This window comes from Macaca nemestrina, chromosome 5 (genome assembly GCF_043159975.1).
Source record: "Macaca nemestrina isolate mMacNem1 chromosome 5, mMacNem.hap1, whole genome shotgun sequence".
Lineage (NCBI taxonomy): Eukaryota > Metazoa > Chordata > Mammalia > Primates > Cercopithecidae > Macaca > Macaca nemestrina.
The window spans coordinates 85901638-85926540 of NC_092129.1; the positions used below are offsets into that span (position 1 = coordinate 85901638).

Here is a 24903-nt window from a genome sequence, read left to right on the forward strand (position 1 = left end):
GATAAAAATCATGTGATCATCTCAATAGATGCGGAAAAAGCATTTGATAAAATTCAACATCCTTTCATGATAAAAATTCTCAACAAATTAGTATAGAATAAATATAACACAACATAATAAAGATTACATAGGGCAGGCCCACAGCTAACATTATACTCAATGGTGAAAAGCTGAAAGCTTTCCCTCTAAGACCAGAAACAAGAAAAGAGAGAAATAGAAAAAAAAATTCTCAAATTCATATAGAACCAAAAAAGAACCCGAATATCCAAAGCACTATTGAGAAAGAAGAACAAAGATGAATGCATCACACTTCCAGACTTCAAACAATATTATTATACAAAGCTATAATAATCCATACAATAACAGTACCAGAATTAAAACAGACACCCCAGTGGAGCAGAATAGAGAGCCCAGAATTAAACCCACGTATATATGATCAACTAATATTTGACAAAGATGCCAAGAATGCAAAATGGGGAAAGGATAGTTTTTTTCAATAAATTGTGCTGGGCAAACCAGATATCTACATACAAAAGAATGAAATTGAGCCCTTATCTTAGACAGCTCACAAAAAGTAACTTGAATGGATTAAAAACTTAAATGTAAGGCCTGAAACTATAAAGTTTCTAGAAAAAACATAGGGAAAAAGGTCCTTGACATAGGTCTTGACAGTGATTTTTCAGATATGACACCAAAAGCATTGACAACAAAAGCAAACATAAATCAATGGGAGTACATCAAACTAAAAACTTCTACATAGCAAAGGAAATGATATAATGAAAATGCAGCCTTTGGAGTGAGAGAAAATATTTGCATATCATATATCTGGTAAAGAGTTAATATCACAAACATATGAGGAACTTGTATAACTCAATAGCAAAATAAACAAAAAAGAAAAGCAGAAAAAATAAAGAAAAGAAGAAGGAAATATTTGATTAAAAATGAGCAAAGGACCTGAATAGACCTTTTCCTGAAGAAGGCATACAAATGGTCAACACGTACATGAAAAGGTGCTAAACATCACTAATCATCAGAGAAATGCAAATCAAAGCCTCAATGAGATATCACCTTGTACCTGTTAGAATGGCTATTATTAAAAAAGACAAGAGGTAAGTGTTGACAAAGATGTGTAAAAAAGGGAAAGCCAGGCACTGTTAGTAAATTGGTACAGCCATTATGGAAAATGGTATGAAATGTCTTCAAAAAATTAAAAATAGAACTATGATACAATTCAGCAACCTCACTTCTTATATACCTGAAGGAAAAAAATCAGTATGTTGAGGAGATGTCTGCACTCCCATGTTCGTTGCAGTGTTATTCAAAATGAAGACATGGAAAAAACCTAAATGTTCATTGATGAATGAGTGGATTAAAAAATATATCTATGTACAGTGAAATATTATCCAGCTACAAAAGAAGGAAATTCTGCCATTTGCAGCAAAATAAATCAACCTGCTAAGTGAAATACGCCCGATAAAGAAAGATGAATACTATATGATTTCACTTATGTATGGAATACTGTATGAATGGATTAAAAAGTGTATATATATATACACACAATGAAATATTATTCAGCCACAAAAGAAGGAAACTCTGCCATTTGCAACAAAATGGTTATTCATGCTAAGTGAAATAAGCCACATAGAGAAAAATGAATACTTACATGTAGATTACACTTATATGTAGAATCTAAAAAATGTAGAATATTCTATATGTAGAATATATGTGATTTCACTTATATGTAGAATCTAAAAAAATCAAACTCATAGAAACAGAGAATGCTAGTTGTCAGGGCTTGGAGGGTGGGGGAAATGGGGAGATGTTGATCAAAAGGGTACAAACTTTCAGGTATAAGATGGATGTGTTCTGGGGATCTCATGTAGAGCATGGTGACTATAGTTAATAATATTGTATTGTACACTTGAAAGTTGCTAAGAATAATGTTAAGTTTTCACACCACACACACACAAAAGGTAATGATGTGAGGTGACGAATGTGTTCACAAACTTGTTTGTGGTATTCATTTCACGATGTACAGTTACATTAAGTTTATGGTGCTGTATACCATAAATGTATACAATTTTATTAGTCAATTATACTGCAGTAAGGCTTGAGGAAAAGTTCTGATATCTATTGTTTAATATAGTTTATATTATTTTAGTTTTCCTCATGTTTACTGTACTGGACTTAGAAGAAGAAAAGGTAGACTTATCCTTCCATTCACAGTTGCTCAACTTGGTGGAGGGCCGTTAAGCTTCAATTTCTTTTTACAAAATTACAAATCTGATAGACCTCCTCTTTCAGTGTGCAGAAAGTTGGTAATATGCCTGCCAATCTGTTGGCCTAGTTCTAGGACATTCCCAAGAACAGCTTGGGCAGTCCATGCTTTGTCCAAACACAGAATAAAGCAGTGGAAGACCAAACAAAGCTGCAACGAGGGGTTGGAGCAGGTGGCACCACCTGTACCCATCTAATTCAAACCCATTTAATCTGCCACTTATATGTGAAAATCAGAGAGTGAGTCAGAGCATCAGTGAAAGGAGCAAAGTGATTGTGGCACATGCCTGAAACCCATCATGGAAGATGGGCTACTTTAAATTAAAATTAGTACTACTGGTTCTGGAAATCCAGGATTTTACCCAGTAGGCTAGAACTATTTCTATATTATCTATGCCAGTTGGAATATACTTAATCATTTACAGTCATGGATGCCATGACATAAAGGACTTAATTAAATACTTATTCTAATTTGTTGTTACCTGATTAAAATTTTCAGTGCAATGAAAATGCTTGTAAGTCTTTAAGACTTCACCTTTGATTTACAAAACGGATAGATTGTAGATTTCATGGTTTGGGAACAACTCTCTCCATATGGAATCCTATAGGAGATTCCTTATAGTGTTACACTGAAGGAAACCCAGCCCTGGGTCCTGCGTGCTGATTCCCTTCCAGCTGCACATCACCCTGACAGCTAATGAGATGTTGACTATGGTTACTTTTCTGTGAGAAAAATGAGTTAACCAAATCCCAGGAACATTTTTGTAACTTTTTTGGGGGGTGGGGTGGATTAAGAGAAGGCCTATGACATTTCAAACCACATTTGAGGCATATTTTTAAAACTTCCCATGTTTCTACTTCATGAAATATATCAGAGAATTTACAGGTATAAAAGCTTTCTTGCCAGAATGTTTCTTTTGAGCTAAATATGACTAAAATGTGGATAAAAGGTAAAAAAGTCACAAAAAATAATAGATTAAACTATAAATGGATCAAATTATAACATAATGGGGGAAAATCTTGTGAATAAATACTTTAAAATTGATTTTGGGAAGCTGATAATTCATGCTATTCTTTAAAATGAAGGAAGAAATGGCCAAAATATTTAAAACTTCTATTAACTGAATTTTGATTCAGCATTTACCATCTAATTATTTATAGTATAAATGGGTATATTTACTGCTCAGTTCCTCTAGCCAAATTATCTTCAACTCTGGAATGTGACTCAAGATTGATATAATTTTTCTTTTAGAATATATTCTCCAACTTTTCTTGAAGTTTTTTTAAAGCTTAATTCTTTAGGAACTATATGTAATTGAATTAAATTTCACAAACATATCTCAGGAGGGTTCTTTTCCAATGCTAAAAATTTGTGAGACTTGTCTAGAAATCAAATTATACTTAGTTTTTATTAATATATATTAGATTAGATTTATTCTTGCTGTTTATTAATAAGGTAATAAAATAGAAATGAAATGACAGCAAACATTTCTATTATTTGTAGGAGTGCAGGAATGTGGAAAATAATTTCTACTTGATATTCTCTTTGCAGTTTTATTTAGTTGTGTTTTCTAGGTACTAAAATTTTTCCAGTTAGAAATAAACTTTATTATTTGACTGCTGTTCAGTTACATGATCACAGGCATGGTTTCCATCAACCTCTCAGATTAGCAAAATAAGTTGCATTATTGTCATTTAAAAATACATTTGATTCTGATATTAGTTTTTCTCTTACTCCTGTGTTTATCCTTGAGAAAACTCCTGGCAATTTCCAATGTGTATAAGTCAAAGCCATTCTTTATAGTAAACAGGACTCCTGTTTGAGGGAAGCATCCCGAGAAGTGGGGTTATTTTAATGGACATGCTGTATTACTTTAATCTAACCCTTTCACCATCTGTTCTTCCCATAACAGTGAATGAAAAAAAAGAACATATTTTATGTTTCAGGGTTACATTAGTAAAAGAAAAAAAGATAAAAGTGATTTAAAAGCATGCATATGTTCTTAGTACAATGCAGTCTGCATCTGTGATTTTTTTTTTTTCTCGTGGTTCAGACACAAATCAAGAGGAAAGCTGCTCATGCCTGATAGAGTGAAAGTTTTTCATGAAAAACAGGACTTTACCAGAAGAGGGTCTCTTTATATATTTTACAGCTATAAATGATAAAAACCTCAATGAGCTGCCAGAATAAAAATAGATAACTGTGACATCTCTTGTTAGAACATCTGGCATTTTTCCTGGGCTGGGTGGTTGCTGCCACATCCAGATGAATGCAGAGCACCTGTCTGGAACATGCTGTTGAAGGAGGAATGAATCTTATGACCGTAATTAAAAGAAGAATATCTATGGGTGTACTTGTGGTAGGAGACTGTTTGAGTGATTAGAGGACATACGTAAGGGTGTGTGGGGATTAAGGGGTGTAGAGGATGGAGAAAGTCCCCTTTGTAAAAAGATGCTTGGGAACCTGAAATCTTTTACTGCATAGAGGGTAGGACACTGTTGTTTTATTATCTAAGTACAGTGTATCAAAGCATGGGACAGTGAAAAGAGTAAGGGTTCTGGAATTACATGTCCCCTCTTAAACTTCGTAATTCTGCAACTTTGGGCAAAATTTTTTTGAACCTTATTTGTTATGTCTGTAAAGGGATTAATAATATTGTAAAGATGTTGTTAGCATTTAATAAAACAATGTCTACGGAATCTGCATAGTGACTAATGCATAGCAAGTGTTTTATAATGGTAACTATTGCTGTGATGGGTATTAGTTAGCATAAGAAGATAATATAGTAAGTTGCTACTTAATAAGTCACAGTTCTTTTCCTTTTTCCTAAACAACCTATTTACTAAAGGAAACAGTAATGTTTTCCTTCTTTGAACTCCTAAACTATTTTGTTTTCCTCTCTGTTCAGGTCTTTGCCTTTTCTAAATTGTATTAAAGTTATGTTCTGTTCATTGTTTATATCCCTCTTAATGTGAACATCTTGAAGGTGGGGCTGTATTTCTCCTATTACCTGGCATGCTGCCTTGCAAATAGCAGTCACTCAATAAATATTAGAATGAATGTTAGAATGAATTTTTGTAAATAGATCCCATTGGGTGCATATTAAGCCCCGAGGGATGGCTCAGGCCTTTAACCTGATGAACTATCAGTCTCTTCTAGAAGGAAGGATTCTGTTATAAGCTGAATTCCAGAGGAGAGCTGGGGGACTGTGGATGTCATCTGAAATCCAGTTTTGGCAGTCATTTGAGCTCTTTGCTTGCCAGCCTCAGTCCACCTTTGGTGGATGGCATTTGGTTGCATGTTTCATGAGAACAAGAGCATCCATCATCTGACTCATATTTTAATTTGCAAAATGAATGCTTGTTTTGAAAATTAAAACTTAAATATGAAATTGAGGTAAATTAAGGTGCATAGTATTCAGAATGACAAAAAATTTTCTAAGAAGAAAGAGGTTTCAGCAAAATTAAAGCTAGATTTTCACTGAACTTTCTTACTTGATTGGCATAATCTAATGAAAATAAAGGAATCATTCAGTTTCTCAGCTTCAAATATAGGAGAAAACATTATTATCTTTTCAAAGAAAGAAGAGGAAATACTCTCTAACTCATAAAGCATGACTGTTTTACTTAAAAATAGTGTCAATACCAAGAAAGGCTAGGAGAACCATCCACAGGCTTGCATTAAACCTAACTGACCACGATTCTCCCTCCTCTCCACTCTTAAGACACGTCTTTAGGCTCTTAATCAAAGTGTAAATGATAAAAACTGTTGGTACCAAACTACTTTCCAGCTTTGAAAACTGCAGTATTTGGAAGAAAAGGCCCCAGTATTTAGATGACTGGCTAGTGGCCTGATTGCTTTCTGCAGTTGGGAATATTGATTTTTTTTAACCCTTTAACATATATATCTTATCTTTTACCTGCCTATAAGATGGTTCTGAAAACATGGTTTTTCTAGACAATATAGTCTATGGCAGAAAATAATTTTTACAAGATGGTAACCACTTCTGTTTACCTAAGTGAAAGTGATTAATCAATGACCTTTACTTGACACATGCATATCTGTACCATTTGTATTTTTTAGTGCTGTTATATGTATTATCTATTTGATTCTTACTGCAATCCTATAAGGTAGTGTGTTCCTGTTCTACAAATGGGAAAACCAAGGCCCAAGAAAAGTGATCCTTTGCACAAGTCATATCAAATGGCAGTAGATCAGGATGCGCCCATGTCTGAATCCAAGGTTTATTTGTACTGAAATTCCCGGTTGATAACTTTATATTTTCATATGCAAAATATTAATAGTCAGAAATAAAAACAAAGGTATTTAAACAATTAAATTATAGCTTTATTAAAACAAGTTTCCATTTCTTCAGAAAAATGTTGTTTAAGAAAAGGCTTTGTCCGAAATGATTGTATAAAAATAAGATATGTTTACTATATGGGATTTTTCTGATGTTCAAATATTTATTTTAAAATGATTACATACTTCAAGAAAAGTTGCAAGAATAGTATAATTGTACACTAGGTTCCCCAGTGCTTAGCATTTTGCCACATTTGCCTTATCATTTTTTTTCTCTTTCCCTTCCCTCTGCCCTCATTATTATTTATTTTTTTGAACCATTTTAGAGTAGGTTACATATATCATGCCTCTACCTAAACCTTAATACATCGATGTGTATTTCCTAAGGACAAGAATAGTCTCTTATATAACCACAGCACAATTATCAATATCAGAGTATTTAACATTCATAAGATGATTTTTATCTAATCTTACAGGTGTAAGATGTAAGATTTCTCCAGTAATGTCCCCAGTAGCATTTGTTATTTCCTCTCTAGTACAAGACTCAGTCCCGGAATCTATATTACATTTAATTTTCATGCCCCTTTCATCTCCTTTAATCTGAATAGTTCTTTAGCCTGGACTTTTCTTTCATGTTATTGGCATTTTTGAAGAACACAGCCCAGTTATTTTACAGAATGTTCTTCAGTTTGAGTTTGTGTGCTGCCTCTTCATGGTTAGATTCTGGTTATACATTATCCACTGGAATACTTCATCAGTGAGGTTGTGTCTTCAGAGTGTCTGTCACATCCAGAGGCACATAATGTCCATCTGCTCTGACTTGGTTGGTGATGTTAATTTTGATCACCTGGTGAAAGTATCATTTGGTTTCTTTACTGTATAACTTTTTTTTTCCCCTTCTAATTAAAAAGCAATCTGTGGGGAAACCCTTTAAGACCATAAAAATAGCCTATTTCTCAACAGTTCTTCCCTGAGATTTATCATCCATGATCATCTGTGCCCAAATAAATCTTTACCGAGGTGATTGCAAAATGTTTATTTTCTAACTCAACTACTCCCTCCGTATTTATCAGTTGGCACTCTCCTGTAAGGAAGATTCGTTTATGTTTCCCTATTTATTAGCTAGTTTGTTTATCAGTTTGGACCCATAGGTTTATTTAGTGGGTTACAATTTATTCATTACTGTCGTTTACTTTTGCTTAAGTTTTTCTGTATTTGGCCAGAGGGATTTCCTTCCAGCTGGCTCCTGTGTCGTTTTGATATGTCCCTATCATTCCTATGTAAAGCTATTCAAAACTGTGGATCTCATAGGTCTGGATATGTAGCTTTTACCTACAGAATTCTGTATTTAATTTACATAATTTGTGGTTGCCTATTTTCCCCAAAGGTTATTTAAAAGTTTTTTTTTTTTTTTTTCCGGGTCGAAGGGTTTTTTTTTAAATTTTGTTTTTAATTTCCATTTTTATGCATTGTGATCAGAGGGTGTTGTTTGTATTTCTATTCCATGAAATTTGCTGAAGTTTTCTTTGTGACCTAATATTTGCTCCATTTTGATGATTGGGCATCTACATCAAGAAGGTTTCTTCTTTATTATCAGTATTTGAAGTGATATATAGCCATACAATTTAACTGATTGATTTTCGTTTTTTTTAAGTCTTCTGTAGTCTTTATTATTTTTAAAATTCACTTTACTCTGTTACTGAGAGTGGTATGTTAGTCTTTTATATTTCAGTGTTTCTATATCTCCTTTGTATCTCCTAAGCTTCATATAGATGGCATTGCAATGTTATTTGATGCATAAATATTCATAACATTTCTATCTTCATTGTGAATTCTGGCTTTTAGCAACATAAAATGTCTTTTGTTATGTTTGTTTTATTTACTGCTTTTTTTTAAGGCTAAATTCTACTTTGCTTGGTTTTACAATCCAAACTCTTGGTTTCTTATTGTCTACATTTGCTTTGTTTATGTTTGCCTTTTCCTTTAGTTTTAGCCTTTTGAAACTGTGTTTCAGGTATGTCACATGATCAGTATAGAATTGGGTTTGCTCTATAAATTATCAGAAAATTCTTTTTTAAAATTGGTGATTTAAGCCAATTCACATTTATTGATGGGTTTGATATGTTCGATTCAATGCTGTCATATTATTTAATATTTACTGTATGCATTATGCTATATTTAATGTGTTTTCTTGATTTGTCTATTTTTCGGTTTTTAATCAAATTGTAATTTTGATATATTTCTAAATTAAAATGCAGGTATCACAGAAAGTGCCCATTTACTTATTATCTGGTTTCCCCAGTGGTAACATCTTGCAAAGCTGTAGTACAGTATCACAACCAGGATATTGCATTGTTACTATCATCATATAGAACAATTTCACTACCACAAGGATTCCTCATGTTGCCTTTTTACGACCACATCTACCTCTCTCCTGCTCCTGCTTTTGTCATTAGCCTCAGCAAGCACTAATCTGTTCTTCATATCTGTAATTTTGTCATTACAAGAATGTTGTAGAAATGGAATCATACAGCCTTTTGGAATTGACTTTTTTCACTCAGCATAATTCACTGGAGATTCATCCACATTGGTGCATGTATCAATAGTTCATTTTTTTAATTGTTGTTTTTGGTTATTAAAAATAAAGCTATGACAACAACAAAAGAAACTCAATTAAAAAATGGGAAAAGGACTTGAATAGACATTTCTCCAAAGATTTACAAATGACCAATATGCATGCGGAATGATGCTCAACATTGCTAATCATTAGAGAAATGCAAATCAAAACTGCAATGAGACACTATCTCACACACATTAGGATGGCTACCACTACTACTGCTACTACACACACACACAAAATAACAAGTGTTGGTGAGGATGTAGATAAATTGGAACCCGTTGTACTATTGATGGGAATGTAAAATGGTGCAGCTTCTATGAAAAACAGCATGACAGGTCCTCAAAGAATTCAAAATAGAATTGTCGTATGATGCAGCAATCCCATTTCTGGTTATATACCCTAAAGGATTAAAAACAGAGTCTCAAAGACATATTTGTACATCCATGTTCATAGTAGCTTCATAGCCAAAAGGTAGAAGCAACCCAAATGTCATCAATGGGTGAATGGATAAGCAAATTGTGGTATATACAATAGAACACTCTCCAGTTTTAAAAAGGATGGAAATTTTAACACCTGTTTCAACATGGAAGAACCTTGAGAACATAATGCTAAGTGAAATAAACCAGTCACGAAGAGACAAATACTCTACAAATTTCCTTATGTGAGGTACCTAGAATAGTCAAAGTAATAGACACAGAAATTAGAATGGTGTTGTTAGGAACCGAAGGGAAGAGGGAATGGGGAGTTATTGTTTAATGGGTACAGAGTTCAGTTTTGTAAAATGAAGAGTTCTGGAAATGAATGGTGGTGATGGTTGCATGGCACCATGCATGTACTTAATGACACTGAACTGTATACTTAAAAATGGATGATAGTAAATTTTATGTTATGTGTATTTTGCCACATTGAAAAAGAAAGGAAACAATTAAAGTGGACTTGGAAGTGCAGAGAGGTAGTTGCTATAAATATTTGTGTGCAAGTTTTATATGAATATAGTTTTTATTCCTCTGGGATAAATGTCCAGGATTACATGTGGTAATTGCACATTTAGTTTTTAAGAAGCTGCCAAACTGTTTTCTAGAGTAAGTACACCATTTTATATTCCCATCAGCATTGTATGAGTGATCCAGTTTTCCTACATCTTTGCCAGCAATTGGTGTTGTCATTATTTTTTATTTTAGCCAACCTGATAGGTGTATTGTGATATTTCATTGTGGTTTTAATTTGCATCTTCCTAGTCACTAATGATGTTGAACATCTTTTCATATGATTATTTGCCATCTGTATATCCTACCCAGTGAAGTGCCACTTCATATCTTTCACCGTTTTTTGTTGTTCTTGTTGAGTCTTGGGAGTTCGGTATATACTCTAGAGGCTAGTCCTTTGTTAGATATGTAGTCGGTAAATGCTTTATCCCTTCCTATAGCTTGTCTTTTCATCCTCTTAATGGGGTCTTTTTTTTTTTTTTTTTTTTTTTTTTTTTTTTTTTGAGATGGAGTCTCGCTCTGTCACCCAGACTGGAGTACAGTGGCCGGATCTCAGCTCACTGCAAGCTCTGCCTCCCGGGTTTACGCCATTCTCCTGCCTCAGCCTCCCGAGTAGCTGGGACTACAGGCACCCGCCACCTCGCTCGGCTAGTTTTTTGTATTTTTAATAGAGACGGGGTTTCACCATGTTAGCCAGGATAGTCTCGATCTCCTGACCTCGTGATCCACCCGTCTCGGCCTCCCAAAGTGCTGGGATTACAGGCTTGAGCCACCGCGCCCGGCTGATGGGGTCTTTTTTGGAGCAAAAATTTTTAATTTTGATCTAGTTTAATTTATCTTTTTTCTCTTTTATGGATTCTGTTTTTGTTTTCAAGTCTAAAAACTCCTTACCTAGTCCTAGACCTTGAAGATTTTCTTTTATGTTATTCTCTAAAAGTTTTATAATTTTATGTTTTACATTTAAGTCTGTGAACCTTTTAAGTTATTTTTTTATATAAGCTGTGACACTTAGGTTGAGATTTATTTGATTTTTGCCTATGAATATCCAATTACTCTAGCACCATTTGCTGAGAAGTTTATGTTTCCTTCACTGAATTGTCAAAAATCAGTTGAGCATATTTGAAGTTTGTCACATTTTCTGCCTCCAAGTAATGCTGATAGTATGGGTAATGCGTGACTTAATTTGTGCTTCTTAATGACTTTATAGGTTTTGAGGGCAGAATGTGTGGACAGATCCAGATTACAGTGGTTGCCATTATCCTTCAAACTCAGAAGCCTCTAGAATGCAATAATTTATTGACCAAAAGGCAGCATGTAATTCCTAATGAAATTGTGTCATAACGGGATACTTGGAGGAAAAATAGGCATTATAGTAAAATTATAATTTACACAATAACTTTCTTTTTATAATTATGACAATAAAAATTTATAGACTTGGATTATTGTTCTCAATAATTATTTTCTTCCAATAACTGAGATGTAGGGACAAGCACAGGACTCAAACATTTCAACACTAAAAAGGATACCAAATAGTTATTATATTGTAAAGAGTAGTAGAGCTGAAAGACAAGTTAGATGAAGTCTAATCTAACCCACTACTGCATTTTTATGCAGTATTCATTCATTGTACCTTCCTCTCTTTCTGCGTTCTCTCTTTTCTCAAATATATAATGAATACCTGAAACATTTTGGATCAAGTAATGCGGCTGTAGTGTCCTCAACAGAGTTTACACCAAGTGCAGTTCATTTTAAAGGGATGAATGTAGCTCAGAGTTTTGATGGTGCCCACTGGTGTAAATTTATAGGTCTTGAAAAAAAAGGTTTACTGTGAGGTTTTTCCTCTGTATCTCCTAAGCAGTGTGAGGTCTTGGACTAACTGAACCACCCAACTTCTGCCTGCTTGAATATCTCAGGGCAATGCATTTGGTGGTGTTGTGGTTTCCTGCCTATTGACAAGAGGCTTATCCTTCAATTCTTCTTTGGGTACTCTTGAAATGTATACCTCCTGTATGCCCAGGTTGTCTTTTGTTGAATTTTCATTGGATTGAAGGACAGAATGTTCTTCTCTGTTGCGCCAATAGCACTTTCCCATACGCACTCAGGGAAAGCTTTTCCCCCTCTTAACAGGGCTCAAAAGTCTTGACTGGAGTACCTCAGAAATAGACCTAGTTTATACTTTTATAAAAACAAGCAGAATCTGGGCAACTCCTAGCTTGGAATAACACTGATGGTCTGAGTTTCTCTGAGGCAAGCACATGAATGGTACTCTCAAGGAACACATGTACATGTATAGCACTTGGATCCCCACTCAGTAAGGTGAGGAAGCGCCAGCCCTGCTTTGGTGAAAGTGAAGGTGGTATCTTGTGAAAAGAGAGTCTGGGTTCACTGGGAGAAGAGGATGATGGCATGTGGAAGGCATGATATAGGATCCGAGTCCCAGGATGCCTTGATGTCTCCTATCCTACAACCCTGCAGGGAGAGAAGGTGGATTTTCTAATTTTTTTTCTTGATGGAATATAGTGATAGACCATATGTGCATGTGGAAAATAATTAAAGTAATAATTAGAAATAGCAAAGGAAAAATTTCGACCTGGAATTTGCACAGGACTCTGTTCTGAGCATGCCATATTGGCATACTTTGGAGGTTCCCCAGAGGAACCTGTGTAGTTCATCTCTCTGTCCCCAAGAGCCCTCGGCTGAGATGCCTCTTTGTACTGAAATGGGAAGAGCCGGGATTCTTATTCCCACAGGGTGGGCCTACTGGTAAGGGGAAGGTTTGTTTTGTCCTGTGAAGTTCTCATCGTGGGTGACAAGGGAACAGCAGTGGAGACTAGGAATTCTTCTTCTTCCCTCCACAACACCAACATGCCCACTCCTGTTTATTCTGGGGTAAGAAATAAAAGTCTAAAATGGACTTGTATTTTGGTTCCTGGGACTGTGAAACACTTCCTGCTCCTTCTTTGCAAATCTCCCTAACATTGGATCATTTTTTCTCTCCTTTCTTCCTTAACAGTGTTTTATCTGAAATGTAAAATCATGGTTTTAAGTGCAGGCTTTGAGACCAGATAGACTGTGAGGTGGCTGTGGCATCTTATTAAAACTTGTAGTAATGTCCTTTTTTCCTCTATTAAATGGAGCTATATTATGTTCAGGTGGTTGTGAGGATTAAATGATGAAATGTATATGGAATGATTAGCATATTGCCAGACACATAGTAAGCTCTCAATAAATGGCATCCATCATTATCATAGTAGGTAATCTCTTTACAGTACCTAGAATTGTTTGGCACTAGGCAACCCAAAACTGGTAAAAATTATTATTATATTACTGATTTTAGTGGCTCATGAGGGCCTTCAAACTGAGCACACTTTTGAGGGAGATCTACCAAGCATTTTATATTTTCTTTCAAAACCTGACCAAATAGTCTGGGAGTAGATAAGCCATTTAATTCCAACAAGGCACAGCAATGCCTGTAGTTTGTTATTTTCTGGTGACCCTATGCATATTTCAAGTTTTATCTTCTAAACAAGAGGCAAATGCTAGTGAATAGGCCCAGCTCTTATATGGGACAAGACTTCTTAAGAGTTACATTGCAATTGAATTATGTAAGCACTTATTAACTATTCTGCCATCTATCCAGCAGGGCCTTCAGAGAGTTAACAGTCAAGTTTGAAGATTAAGTTTCAGGACATTGGTGCCTTAAACCTTAGGTTTTTGTTTGTTTGTTTTAATTAAGAAAAAATGTAGGCTGGGTGTTGTGGCTCATATCTGTAATCTCAGCCCTTTGGGAGGCTGAGGTGGGAGAATTGCTTGAGCTCCAGAGTTCAAGACCACTTTGGACAACAAAGTGAGACCCTGTCTCTACCAAAAATTTAAAAATTAGCTGTGCATGTTTGCACACCTGTGATCCCACCTACTCAGGAGACTGAGTTGGGAGAGTTGCTTGAGCCCAGAAGATGGAGGCTGCAGTGAGCCATGATCACGCCACTGCGCTCCAGTCGGGGACAGAGCCAGACCCTGTCAAAAACAAAAAAAACAAAAAACAAACAAACAACAACAACAACAACAACAACAAAAAAGTAGAAGGCAAATAGAAATAAAATATGGAACTTACTTGGAATCTCTCTTTGGCAATACTGTCAGGGTAGATGAAGAACCTGGGTTTGAATAATCTTCATTCTGTCACCTGCTAACACTGTGACTTTGGGCAAATCACTTTCTCTCTCTGAGCCTTAGCTTCTCTATCCATAAACTGGGGATACTAATAGCGCCATTAAGGGTTTCCTATAGGAGCTACGTGGATAGTTCATATAAGGCACTTCATTCAGGGCCTAGTACTTCAGTCGATGGTTGTCATTATTATTTTTATCTCCTGCTTTCAGCAGCCAAAAGGATTTTCTTTGGAAGCATCATAATGAATTAAGTAATTCCAAGTTAGGTGTGCACACCTAACTAGGTGTGCACCAAGCCATGATGCCAAAGCAACGCTTATTTTGACGACCTCAGGACAATTAGAACTTAAGGGTCCTTGTAGAGTAAATAAAAGCTGTTTTTTGTTTGTTTGTTTGTTTTCGCTTACTGATTGATCGATTTTTGAAATGAACTTTTCTCCCCTACTCGGTTTCAGTATTCGGGATTTCACACGGAAAGATCGGAATCTGATCATGACAGCCAGTGGGGCGGAAGTCCCTTGACCGACACGGCCTCTCCGCAGCTTCTGGACCCCGCCGACAGGCCTGGCTCCCAGCACGATGCATCGTGCGCCTACAGACAGTTCTCGGACCGCAGCTCTCTCTGCTATGGCTTTGCGCTTGACCATTCCAGGCTGGTGGAAGAGAGGCATTTCCATACCCAGGCCTGTGAAGGAGGCCTGTGTGAGGCAGGCAGGTACTTCCTGGGAACGCCGCAGGCCGGGAGGGAGCCCTGGTGGGGCTCTCGCGCAGCCTTGCCCCTGACCAAGGCCTCGCCGGAAAGCAGAGAAGCCTATGAAAACAGCATGCCTCACATCGCTTCAGTCCACAGGATCCATGGTAAGAGCAGGTGAAAGGGTTCCCGAACTCCAAGCTTTAGGCCCTGGGCAGGTTCATCATATTGTGACACTAGAGTGAATGACCAAATAGTTCTCTTCTTTGATTTACAAATCAGAACCCATGGGATTTTTTTTTAAAAAGTTCACTCTGTTATGAATTTTGCTAGTATTTGCCAAATACATTTAGTTTTGACAAGTGAATAAAAAGATTCCTATTTTAAACATCAGAAAGTATTGAAATTATGTAGTTTATTATTCAATATGTCTATTGAATTTGTAGTGTGTACGCATTTACATTCCTCTTGCATTATTTTCTTTTGTTTTTGCATGCTTCAAATGTGAACTTGAACAGTCTGTAGGCTCATTTGGTCATAGCAGTGTTTCTGAATGAGGGCACTATTGATATGTTGGAGACGGCCAGTCTTTGTTTTATGGACAGTCACACATATCACAGATGTTTAACCTTTCTGGGCATTAAATGCCAGTAACTTCCCGTTCTTTCCCCATCATTATGACAACCCACAATGATGATCCCGTGAGCAAAGGATGAAGCAATATGTAGAATGCACTGGAATTTTCACCTTGGGATAATTATACAGCTTTATAAACACATTGAAATGGGCACCATAGCTAAAGCCTTGATTGTTGCTAATGCTTCCCTTTGTTCATTTCAAAGTAAACTGGTTAAGGAGAGTTCATTCCGTCCATTCCAAGGTTGGGTCCAGACCGGTCTTTGGAATCCTTCCTATTTCATTAAAAGCCAGTGACATTAGGATTGATCTGAAGGCCCCAATACTACTACTTTTGTCTTTAGAATGAGAAATGTGCTAGGCAATATTCTTTCCATTAATAAACCTTCCTGTCAAATACCACTCAGAAGCTGAGTAATTTTAATCTGTTTCTATTCTTGCTTTCTATTTTTCTGATTTTACTTTGAGTATCCCTAGTTTGGTCGACTGGTAATGGAAACCCAGAGCAAAGGGCAATTACTTGCCAAAGAATAGAGTTAAGTGAAAATCCTGGCTTAACCTACAGGGTCTGGAGGAAAATATTAGAAATAAAACAAGAAGAAAAGAGAAAAGGAAAGCAATGAATAGTGTGATCCAGGCTTTCTCTGCTGATTAGGCAATTTACAGCTTTCATATATTCCTACTTGTTTCTCTTCTCTCTTTTTATATTGACTTCAGACTGTTTTGAGAATAATTTGGTTTATGGAATATACTTTGGATGCACTACTCCTCCATATTTTATTTCTTTCCTTATTGTTTAAAAAAAAATTTTTTTTGAGACAGAGTTTCGCTCTTGTCGCCCAGGCTGGAGTGCAGTGGCGCGATCTCGGCTCACTGCAACCTCTGCCTCCCGGGTTCAAGCAATTCTCCTGTCTCAACCTTTCTAGTAGCTGGGATTACAGGTGCCTGCCACTACGGCTGGCTAATTTTTGTATTTTTTAGTAGAGATGGGGTTTCACCATGTTGGCCAGGCTGGTACTGAATTCCTGACCTCAGGTAATCCACCCACCTGGGCCTCCCAAAGTGTTGGGATTACTGATGTGAGCCACCTTGCCCGGCCTTATTCTTTACCTTACTTCAAAAACAATCTAAGGTACCTGAGTTACTATATGATTACCTGTGAAGCTGAGATGTTTACCACCAAATTTGATAAGATGGTATTTATGTTTTATTTGGGCAAGATTGTATCTATACCTATAATCTTCATTTATATCCATCCATGCTTACATATATATCTATGTGAATAGATGTATATTTTTAACCTTCAAATACTCTAAAAATGAATATTAGAGCTTTATTGTAACTGTACTTAAGATATATTAGGGCTTTATTTTAACTCTACTTAAGATATATTTAGCAATATTAACATTTTAGGTTATTTATTTGGAAGTGAGAGAATAGTTCAGCCTATATAATTATTTCCCTCAAATCCAATTGGAAACATTTTCCAAGCATCAATTTAACGTGACAGTGCTCTAGTGAATAACGTAAACCAAATTCTATGCATCCTCCTCTTATTTCCTGTCAGAAAAGTCTAATAACATACATCCATAGAGAAGTATAAACACACTTTACCATTTTGCTAATTGTAATTCACAACGGACAAGGTTTATCTTCTAAGAAACTTGTTATAAACTTGGTCTGCATTTAAAATTCACTGATTTTATATGAATCCAGTACAGAGAGTTGACACTCTATCATGTGAGCCTGTGCCTATTTCAAATATTGGTGCACATATTAAAAATGAAAGATATAAAGTTTATTTCAATAGGAAAATGAAATATATTTATTTTTGAGGGTGAATTCTGAGATCACTTACTTTGGACTTTTTCTAATTTCTAGGGCGAGGTCATTGGGATGAAGATAGTGTGGTCAGTTCTCCAGACCCTGGGTCGGCCAGTGAATCAGGTGACCGATATCGTACTGAGCAGTATCAAAGTAGCCCACATGAACCCAGCAAAATTGAAACTCTTATAAGAGCCACCCAGCAAATGATTAAAGAAGAAGAGAACAGATTACAGCTAAGGAAAGCCCCCTCAGACCAACTGGCTTCCATTAATGGGGCAGGGAAAAAACACTCCCTCTGTTTTGCAAACTACCAACAGCCCCCACCAACAGGTGAAGTCTGCCACAGCTCTGCTCTTGCCAACACTTCACCCTGTGGCCACATCCAGCAGAGAGAGGGAAAAATGTTGAGCCCCCATGAAAATGACTATGACAACAGTCCCACCACACTATCACGGATAAGTAGTCCCAATTCGGATCGCATTTCAAAATCCAGTTTGATCCTAGCTAAAGACTATCTGCATTCGGATATATCTCCTCATCAGACAGCAGGAGACCACCCTACTGTCTCTCCAAACTGCTTTGGCTCTCACCGGCAGTATTTTGATAAGCATGCTTACACATTAACTGGATATGCCCTGGAGCACTTATATGACAGCGAAACCATTAGAAACTATTCCTTGGGCTGTAATGGCTCACACTTTGATGTAACTTCCCATCTAAGGATGCAACCAGACCCAGCACAAGGACACAAGGGAACATCTGTTATAATAACCAATGGAAGCTGATGTTTTGCTGAAATATTTTGTTCTTTAAGGATCTTTGAAACGTATTTATAGTTTAATACCCCATTACCAGCATTTACTATGCCACAGAGTGTTAGAGAGGGTAACTTAAGTTACTGGGTATTTGATATGTGTTCCTATAAAATCAAAGAAAACATAGCACTAGCATTCAGGGTTATACACAGAAAATGAAGCTAAATTGAATACACAAATTTCCCCTCTAATTATATGGGAACCAGAAGAGATAAATTTTGAACAGAAAAATATTCATGTAGATCAAGTGTGCATATATACCACGTGAGAGGACTGATGAATGACAACATTGCATTGTGACTATCCAGTGATCCTCATACACACAAACTATTACTTACAAACTGCGGTATACATTTTACATATGGAAATACAGGCTATGTAATGTAAATACATAAAAAATGGGTAATTTTCTTGGACTCTATCACACTAAACTTCTTTTTTTTTTTTTTTCTTTTGAGAGGGAGTCTCGCTCTGTCGCCCAGGCTGGAGCGCAGTGGCCGGATCTCAGCTCACTGCGAGCTCCGCCTCCCAGGTTTACTCCATTCTCCTGCCTCAGCCTCCCGTGTAACTGGGACTACAGGCGCCCGCCACCTCGCCCGGCTAGTTTTTTGTATTTTTTAGTAGAGACGGGGTTTCACCGTGTTAGCCAGGATGGTCTCGATCTCCTGACCTCGTGATCCGCCCGTCTTGGCCTCCCAAAGTGCTGGGATTACAGGCTTGAGCCACCGCGCCCGGCCTAAACTTCTTAAAGAAATTTCCATTCCCAAAATAACTGAGGAAGAGAGAGATACATCTTATAAACTGACTTCTTTGTGGTTTCAAATCAGCCAGCTCATTTGGTTCAGCCATAAATTAGAGAAATGGTTCTGGATATGGTGCAAAAATGAGTTTTCAACTGGTATCCATTATAAAAAATCAGGAAGAGGTAATTTTTCACCTTGCTTTTCAGTTAGACAAGGACGAGGATTGCACTGACATGGCGCTAAGGGTTTTTCTAAGTAAAAACACTGAGATGTTGGGACGCACATCAAAAACCTGGTGTGCTCAATTGGAAGAAGTTCTATGAATATGGAAAGGCCAGAGGCAGAGTGAAATAAAATGATATCTCAGAAGACACAATTTAAAGGCTCAGCATAAGTAAATGACATATTTGGGGTTTGCTTGGAAAACCAACTAAATAAAAAAATTCAAACCAATTCGCCCAGAAAAAAGACTGATACATTCAAAAATAAAAGGAAAACCAGTGAATTGCTACATGACAGCAGCGTAAGTGTTTGAAAATGTTTCAAAGCACGTATGTGCCAGTGTAACAACATGTGGAAAGCCTCAGGCGAGGGTCTAAGATGAAAGCTTAGGCTGATAGACAAGTAGTTAAAAGCTAAGAGCAGTACTCTGAAGGAATAGGCAAAATGTTTATTTTCCTTATTGTTGGTAAACAACAAACTTGGTCTTACATCTGTGTGGTATAGTAGAAAGGCAGCTGACTAGATCTCTGGATTCTAATTTTGGCCCTATCTATAACTTAATTTTGCGATCACAGTTGTATCATTCACCATGCCCGGGCTCTAATTTCCTGGTTTGTAAGGCAGCCCTAACGTTTCATGTTCTGTGATAGAGCAGAACTGAACTTATTACCTAATTAACTCTCTGCTATGAGTTGTCAAGACTGATCATTCTGGTTTTTCTGTACACAGAAGTTTAGATGCTTTGTGACTTAAGCAGGTGTGTGGGCTCCTTTAGGCAGGTTACAGTTAACTTTCTAGATTTAGCCAAAATGTAGTTGGTAGAAATTTATGACAAGGAAGAAAAATATCAAGATTTATTTAATGCACTATTCTTTAGTAATTAAAGCAAAATGATATAAGTGATTAGAGAAATTTCATAGATAATATTTCCTAGGAGTCTCATGCCCAAAACTCTTGCCATATTTAAGGAGGGGAATGTACTGGAAGAACTTAACATAATTTTGGAAACAGAACATGAAATTGAATACTCAGGGATTAGTAGTATATTTTCATCATTTAACACACAGTTCTTTGACAGTCCATAGGTAGGTGACAATCTGAATGATAATATGAAAGATGAATATTGGGTTATTTGTGTATGCAAGAAGAGGCTACATAAAATTAGATAATGTTAACATTTGTGTTGTAAATGCAAAAAAGTGCAAGTAAGTGAGAAAGTTAGTGGTTATATATATTTTCAAAAAATTCAAAGTGCAGTTGACCCTTGAATAACATGGGTTTGAACTGTGCAGATTCACTTATATGTGGTTGTTTTTTTACCCAATCAAATGCAGATCAAAAACCCAGTATTTGGAGAAATGTGAAACCCAAGTACACAGAGGGCTGATGTTTTGTATAAGCGAGCTCCACAGGGCCAACGGCAGGACTTGAGCATGTGAGAATTTAGTTATATGGGGGTGGTCCTGGAACCAACTCCCTGTTTATACCAAGGGGTGACTGTACAATAAAAACTAAATTTTGAATGATACAAACAAGAGTATTTAGTAATTTTGAGAAAATTATTTATGAGAAATCCTGGAATACATAAAATGGAGTTTTGATCAGTTTGCAACATGAAGTAATGTCTTAAGAATGCTAACGGTTTTGTAGAATTCTGTAGATTGATAAATGTTTGGAAGACAAAAATATTTGATGAATGTGGTGTATTTTGGAAAGATAATTTTCACAGATGGGTATTTCTGGTGGCTATACTTTCTACCAAATGTGCCAGGGACAGAAACTAAAAGAACTGGAAACTTAAGAACCAGGGAAAATGAACTGATATTAAAGAAAAGGCTGTCACTAAAGGAATTTCAGTGGAATTTTTATATGGAAGATAGTTAACTGGTGAAAGGAAGAAATTATGAATTTCACAGATGAGATGAGAGTAATCAGAAGGAATAATGGTCTTCAAAATGACATGACCAATATTTTTAAGGGAATACAGAATTAACTAAATTATATCTTGATTCAAAATTTTGGTAGATTGACCCAGTTTTAAGTACATAACCATTTTAAAATTTACTGAATGTCAATAATTTTATCGTAGCAGCTTTATTACATTACATAAAATATCATATTAACTCACTGTATTGTATAGCTTACATTTTTTGCAATATGGCATGATTATCACAAAATGACCCAAGGTAAGTTAAGACATTTGATGACAATGTACCTTCTTAATATACATGTGAATGTGTTAAAATGTGTTTATAATCTACATTATTTTGTTGTGTGCAGGAACATACTTCCTCATGATGAAAATGTCATCTATGTCTTTTAAAAATAGTATATAGAATAAATATGTTCCTGATAATTTAATCAGTTAAACTTAATGTGGCTTTAGTTTTAATTCTTGATTTCCATAACTTTGCCAAATGTTGAGACATATGAAATTTGATTGAAATAGATGGAGAAGTATGATTTTTATATCACCTTGGGGATACATAAAAATGTGCTCTATCCAATTACCGGTATAATATGTATCAGTTCATTAGGTAAAACATAACTCATGGTTTTGTAGAATTCTGCTTTCTAGTAATAATAAGTATCTTTACTGCCCATTTCACCTGCCATACCTACTTTAAAAATTTGGATGACCAAAGAAGTAAATGAATGTTTCCCCAATCTTTCTTGGGAAAATTCTGTTTAAATTGTTATTGGGAATATACAGATTTGATATGTTATTTTGGGATGCATAATATTAATGTCACAGTCACTACAGGTCAGATATTTAGGTGTGCTTCAGCTCCACAAGTCTTTTGTCATATTATGCTTGCTTAACTAAACTGTAATTGCCTGATAAAAGATAATATGACAGTGCTGAGGTGTCATTCAAAATGAGACCAGATGCAATAAATGATTGCCTTCAGCATTTGTACAGAAAAACCACTTGCTCTTTCTTGGTTATATTTTATAGGGCTAGATTTTTCCATTGGGTACTATTCTTAATTCACTCTATACCATGTTGTCACATGCTGCCTCTGGGTAAAGAATCCCACTTAAAAGAAACTTTAGGGGATCTTCTAAAAAAAGATAATATGCTCCAATTTTTATTTCTCCTTCTTATGGGGGATGAGGATCAATTATAATACAAGACCATTTGGAAAATATGCATAGACATTTTAAAGTGAAATACAAGACTTCTGCCTTCAAGGTCTAAACCAAGTAAGTTTGATGGACGGCAGCACAGGTAAAGAAACCTTCTGAATACACATTTGATTTGTATAGCTCTTCTTTCAAGAGTAGGATATTACTAAGATATTCAGTGCAATCTATCAGTCCTAGTAGTATTTGGAAGTGACAGAGTGAATGCTGATATTTGGAAAATTGAGCATTTGACCATTTTGGGGTTACTCACCTGGCCTAGTGGAATAGCTTACACTTTAATACAACCAAATGAAGTCTTTCTGATTTAAAATGTTTGAATGCCCAGATTTGGTTCCCTAGTTCACTCAAATCATAGATGTAGACATACATCCTGTTTTCATAATGATTTTTAAAAGAATGTAAATCCTATGGTTCTCCAAGTAAATGATTCAACTTTCATGTAAATGGCAAGTTTTTGTGAATAGGGATTTATGTCCAAGACAGAAAAATCTATTGAACCAGTTCTTACTGTGGAACTTATTGTGGATAAAACATTAGTTATCTTTCTAAATTTTAAATGAATGACAGAACAGTTATGGACACATGCAAAAGGTATCAGACATAGAAAATATTCTTGGGGGAAATTTCTGTGTGGTGCTAATTTCTTGCAAGGGTTATATGGATAGTGCTTAACTCAAAAAGTGAGAGTGTAGTCATTGCCAAATAGGGGTTTGTTCAGAGTTCCTTCTCTAGGATTGTATGCAGAAAGCATACAAACACACACACACACACACACACACACACACACACACACACAGACAAAAATATGATTTTTATATCATATTCATGAAAATGTGCCATATCCAATTATAACACACACACACACACACACACACACACACATAAATAAATAAATAAATGATGGTTCACATAAGAAATCCTAATTGCTAATTTTAAACCAAACATTTACAGTTTTGTTTATTGCAACTTTGCTGCATGGGACTTTGCTTTCATAAATCTATATGGGGTTGGGGGGAATTTACCCTAATTTGCTGACCTGGGACACATGTAATCATAGTTAAATTTACACCCAATAACCCTGATGTGTTTACATTTCAAAAGAAAGGAAATTGGCCTGGAAAAAATTTTGGAAGTACTGTAATTTTTTTTTCTTTTTTTCCAAAGGGAAATATTTCAAAAAATGAAACATTATGAGTAGACACTTCAAAAAAGATAAAATATTTTACATTTGTTTTTTGAATAATGTGCTATAAAAAGGATTATATTTGTGAGAAAAGATACTGATCACCAATATTTCAAACACCATGTTGCAATGTATAGTTTTTAGTGACATTGTAGTATAAAGCTGTAATTTGAAATTTTACTTTGGAATGTAAAGTAGAAAATATTAGCTATGTCAATGATATCTTGCAAAGTGTTCCCATTTATAATTATTTATATTGTAAATAGTTTTCTGAAGTAAATTCAAAGTTAATGTGCATAAAATGTATTTATTATGTGAGGAATTTTTTGGTTTAAAATATAGTTACCAATATGCAGTTTGAGTCTGAGTTATTCATTGAAAGAAAAATCTCTATAGGACAAAGAAGACTGTCAACCAAAGGAGTACTATAAAGAAACAGGAACCATTTTAGCTCTAGATTCTATTGGAATGGGTAGCACTAACACACACACACACACACACAAATATGTACACACACACATACTGTAAGAGACCCGGGAATAGAAGCATATACATATGCACAGCAACTATTAAATAATGGGTCTGTTTTTTATTAGACGCTGGAGAATGGTTTTCCAATGTTTCATTAGGACAACTTACGCAGGACTTCTTTGTTAAATAAAGGAGAAAATTTGAAAGTAAAGATTACGTTTTTAACGCCTACATGAAAAGAAAACCTAAAATATTGAGATTATTTAATTTGTTGTCATTTAAAAATATTCTCTGAATAATTTTTGTTTTGGAATCCAAAGTAGTTTAAAAATTCAGAATGAAGAATTAAGGTTGAACAAAAACAGATTGCCAGGTAGCAATCTATTCTATCTGGCAATCTATTTTTTTCTCTTTTAAGCCTTTTCATAATGCCCAACGTGCTTTTCTTTTTCTCCTCTGAGAATTTCTCTTTTGCCCTAAAGTACTCAGAAATTGTCAACTATTGGCCAATTTAATGAACCTACACAATATCTGTCTAATTCAATGGAAATATAGTTTGTATTTTATAAAGCATTTTTATGAAGTGAGCAAAATATCAAGATATCATTGTTATTAATATTATAGCATTTATCAGATATTTTCAAATATTATTCTTTGAAATACTTGTTTTCGGGCTTTTGCTTCTGCAAATAAAATTGTTTTCACCTATTTTATTCTCCAAAAGAACTGCACTTCCAATTTAATCCACAACTTTTATTGAATACCTATTATGTGTCCCAAATGGGATAGGCACCAAGAATCTTTCTC

General features: G+C 35.5%; 1 protein-coding gene across 1 annotated transcript in view; it reads left to right on the forward strand.

Annotated features, from left to right (window-relative positions):
* The window catches only part of LOC105499064 (SIM bHLH transcription factor 1), an 81298-nt gene extending 56987 nt beyond the window's left edge, over positions 1-24311 (forward strand). The window contains exons 11-12 of the mRNA XM_011771480.3: positions 14814-15216; positions 17567-24311. Of these exons, the coding sequence (XP_011769782.2) occupies positions 14814-15216; positions 17567-18297 (1134 nt within the window). The 3' untranslated portion in view covers positions 18298-24311. The remainder of the gene's footprint in view (positions 1-14813; positions 15217-17566) is intronic.
* The last annotated feature ends 592 nt before the right edge of the window (positions 24312-24903 follow it).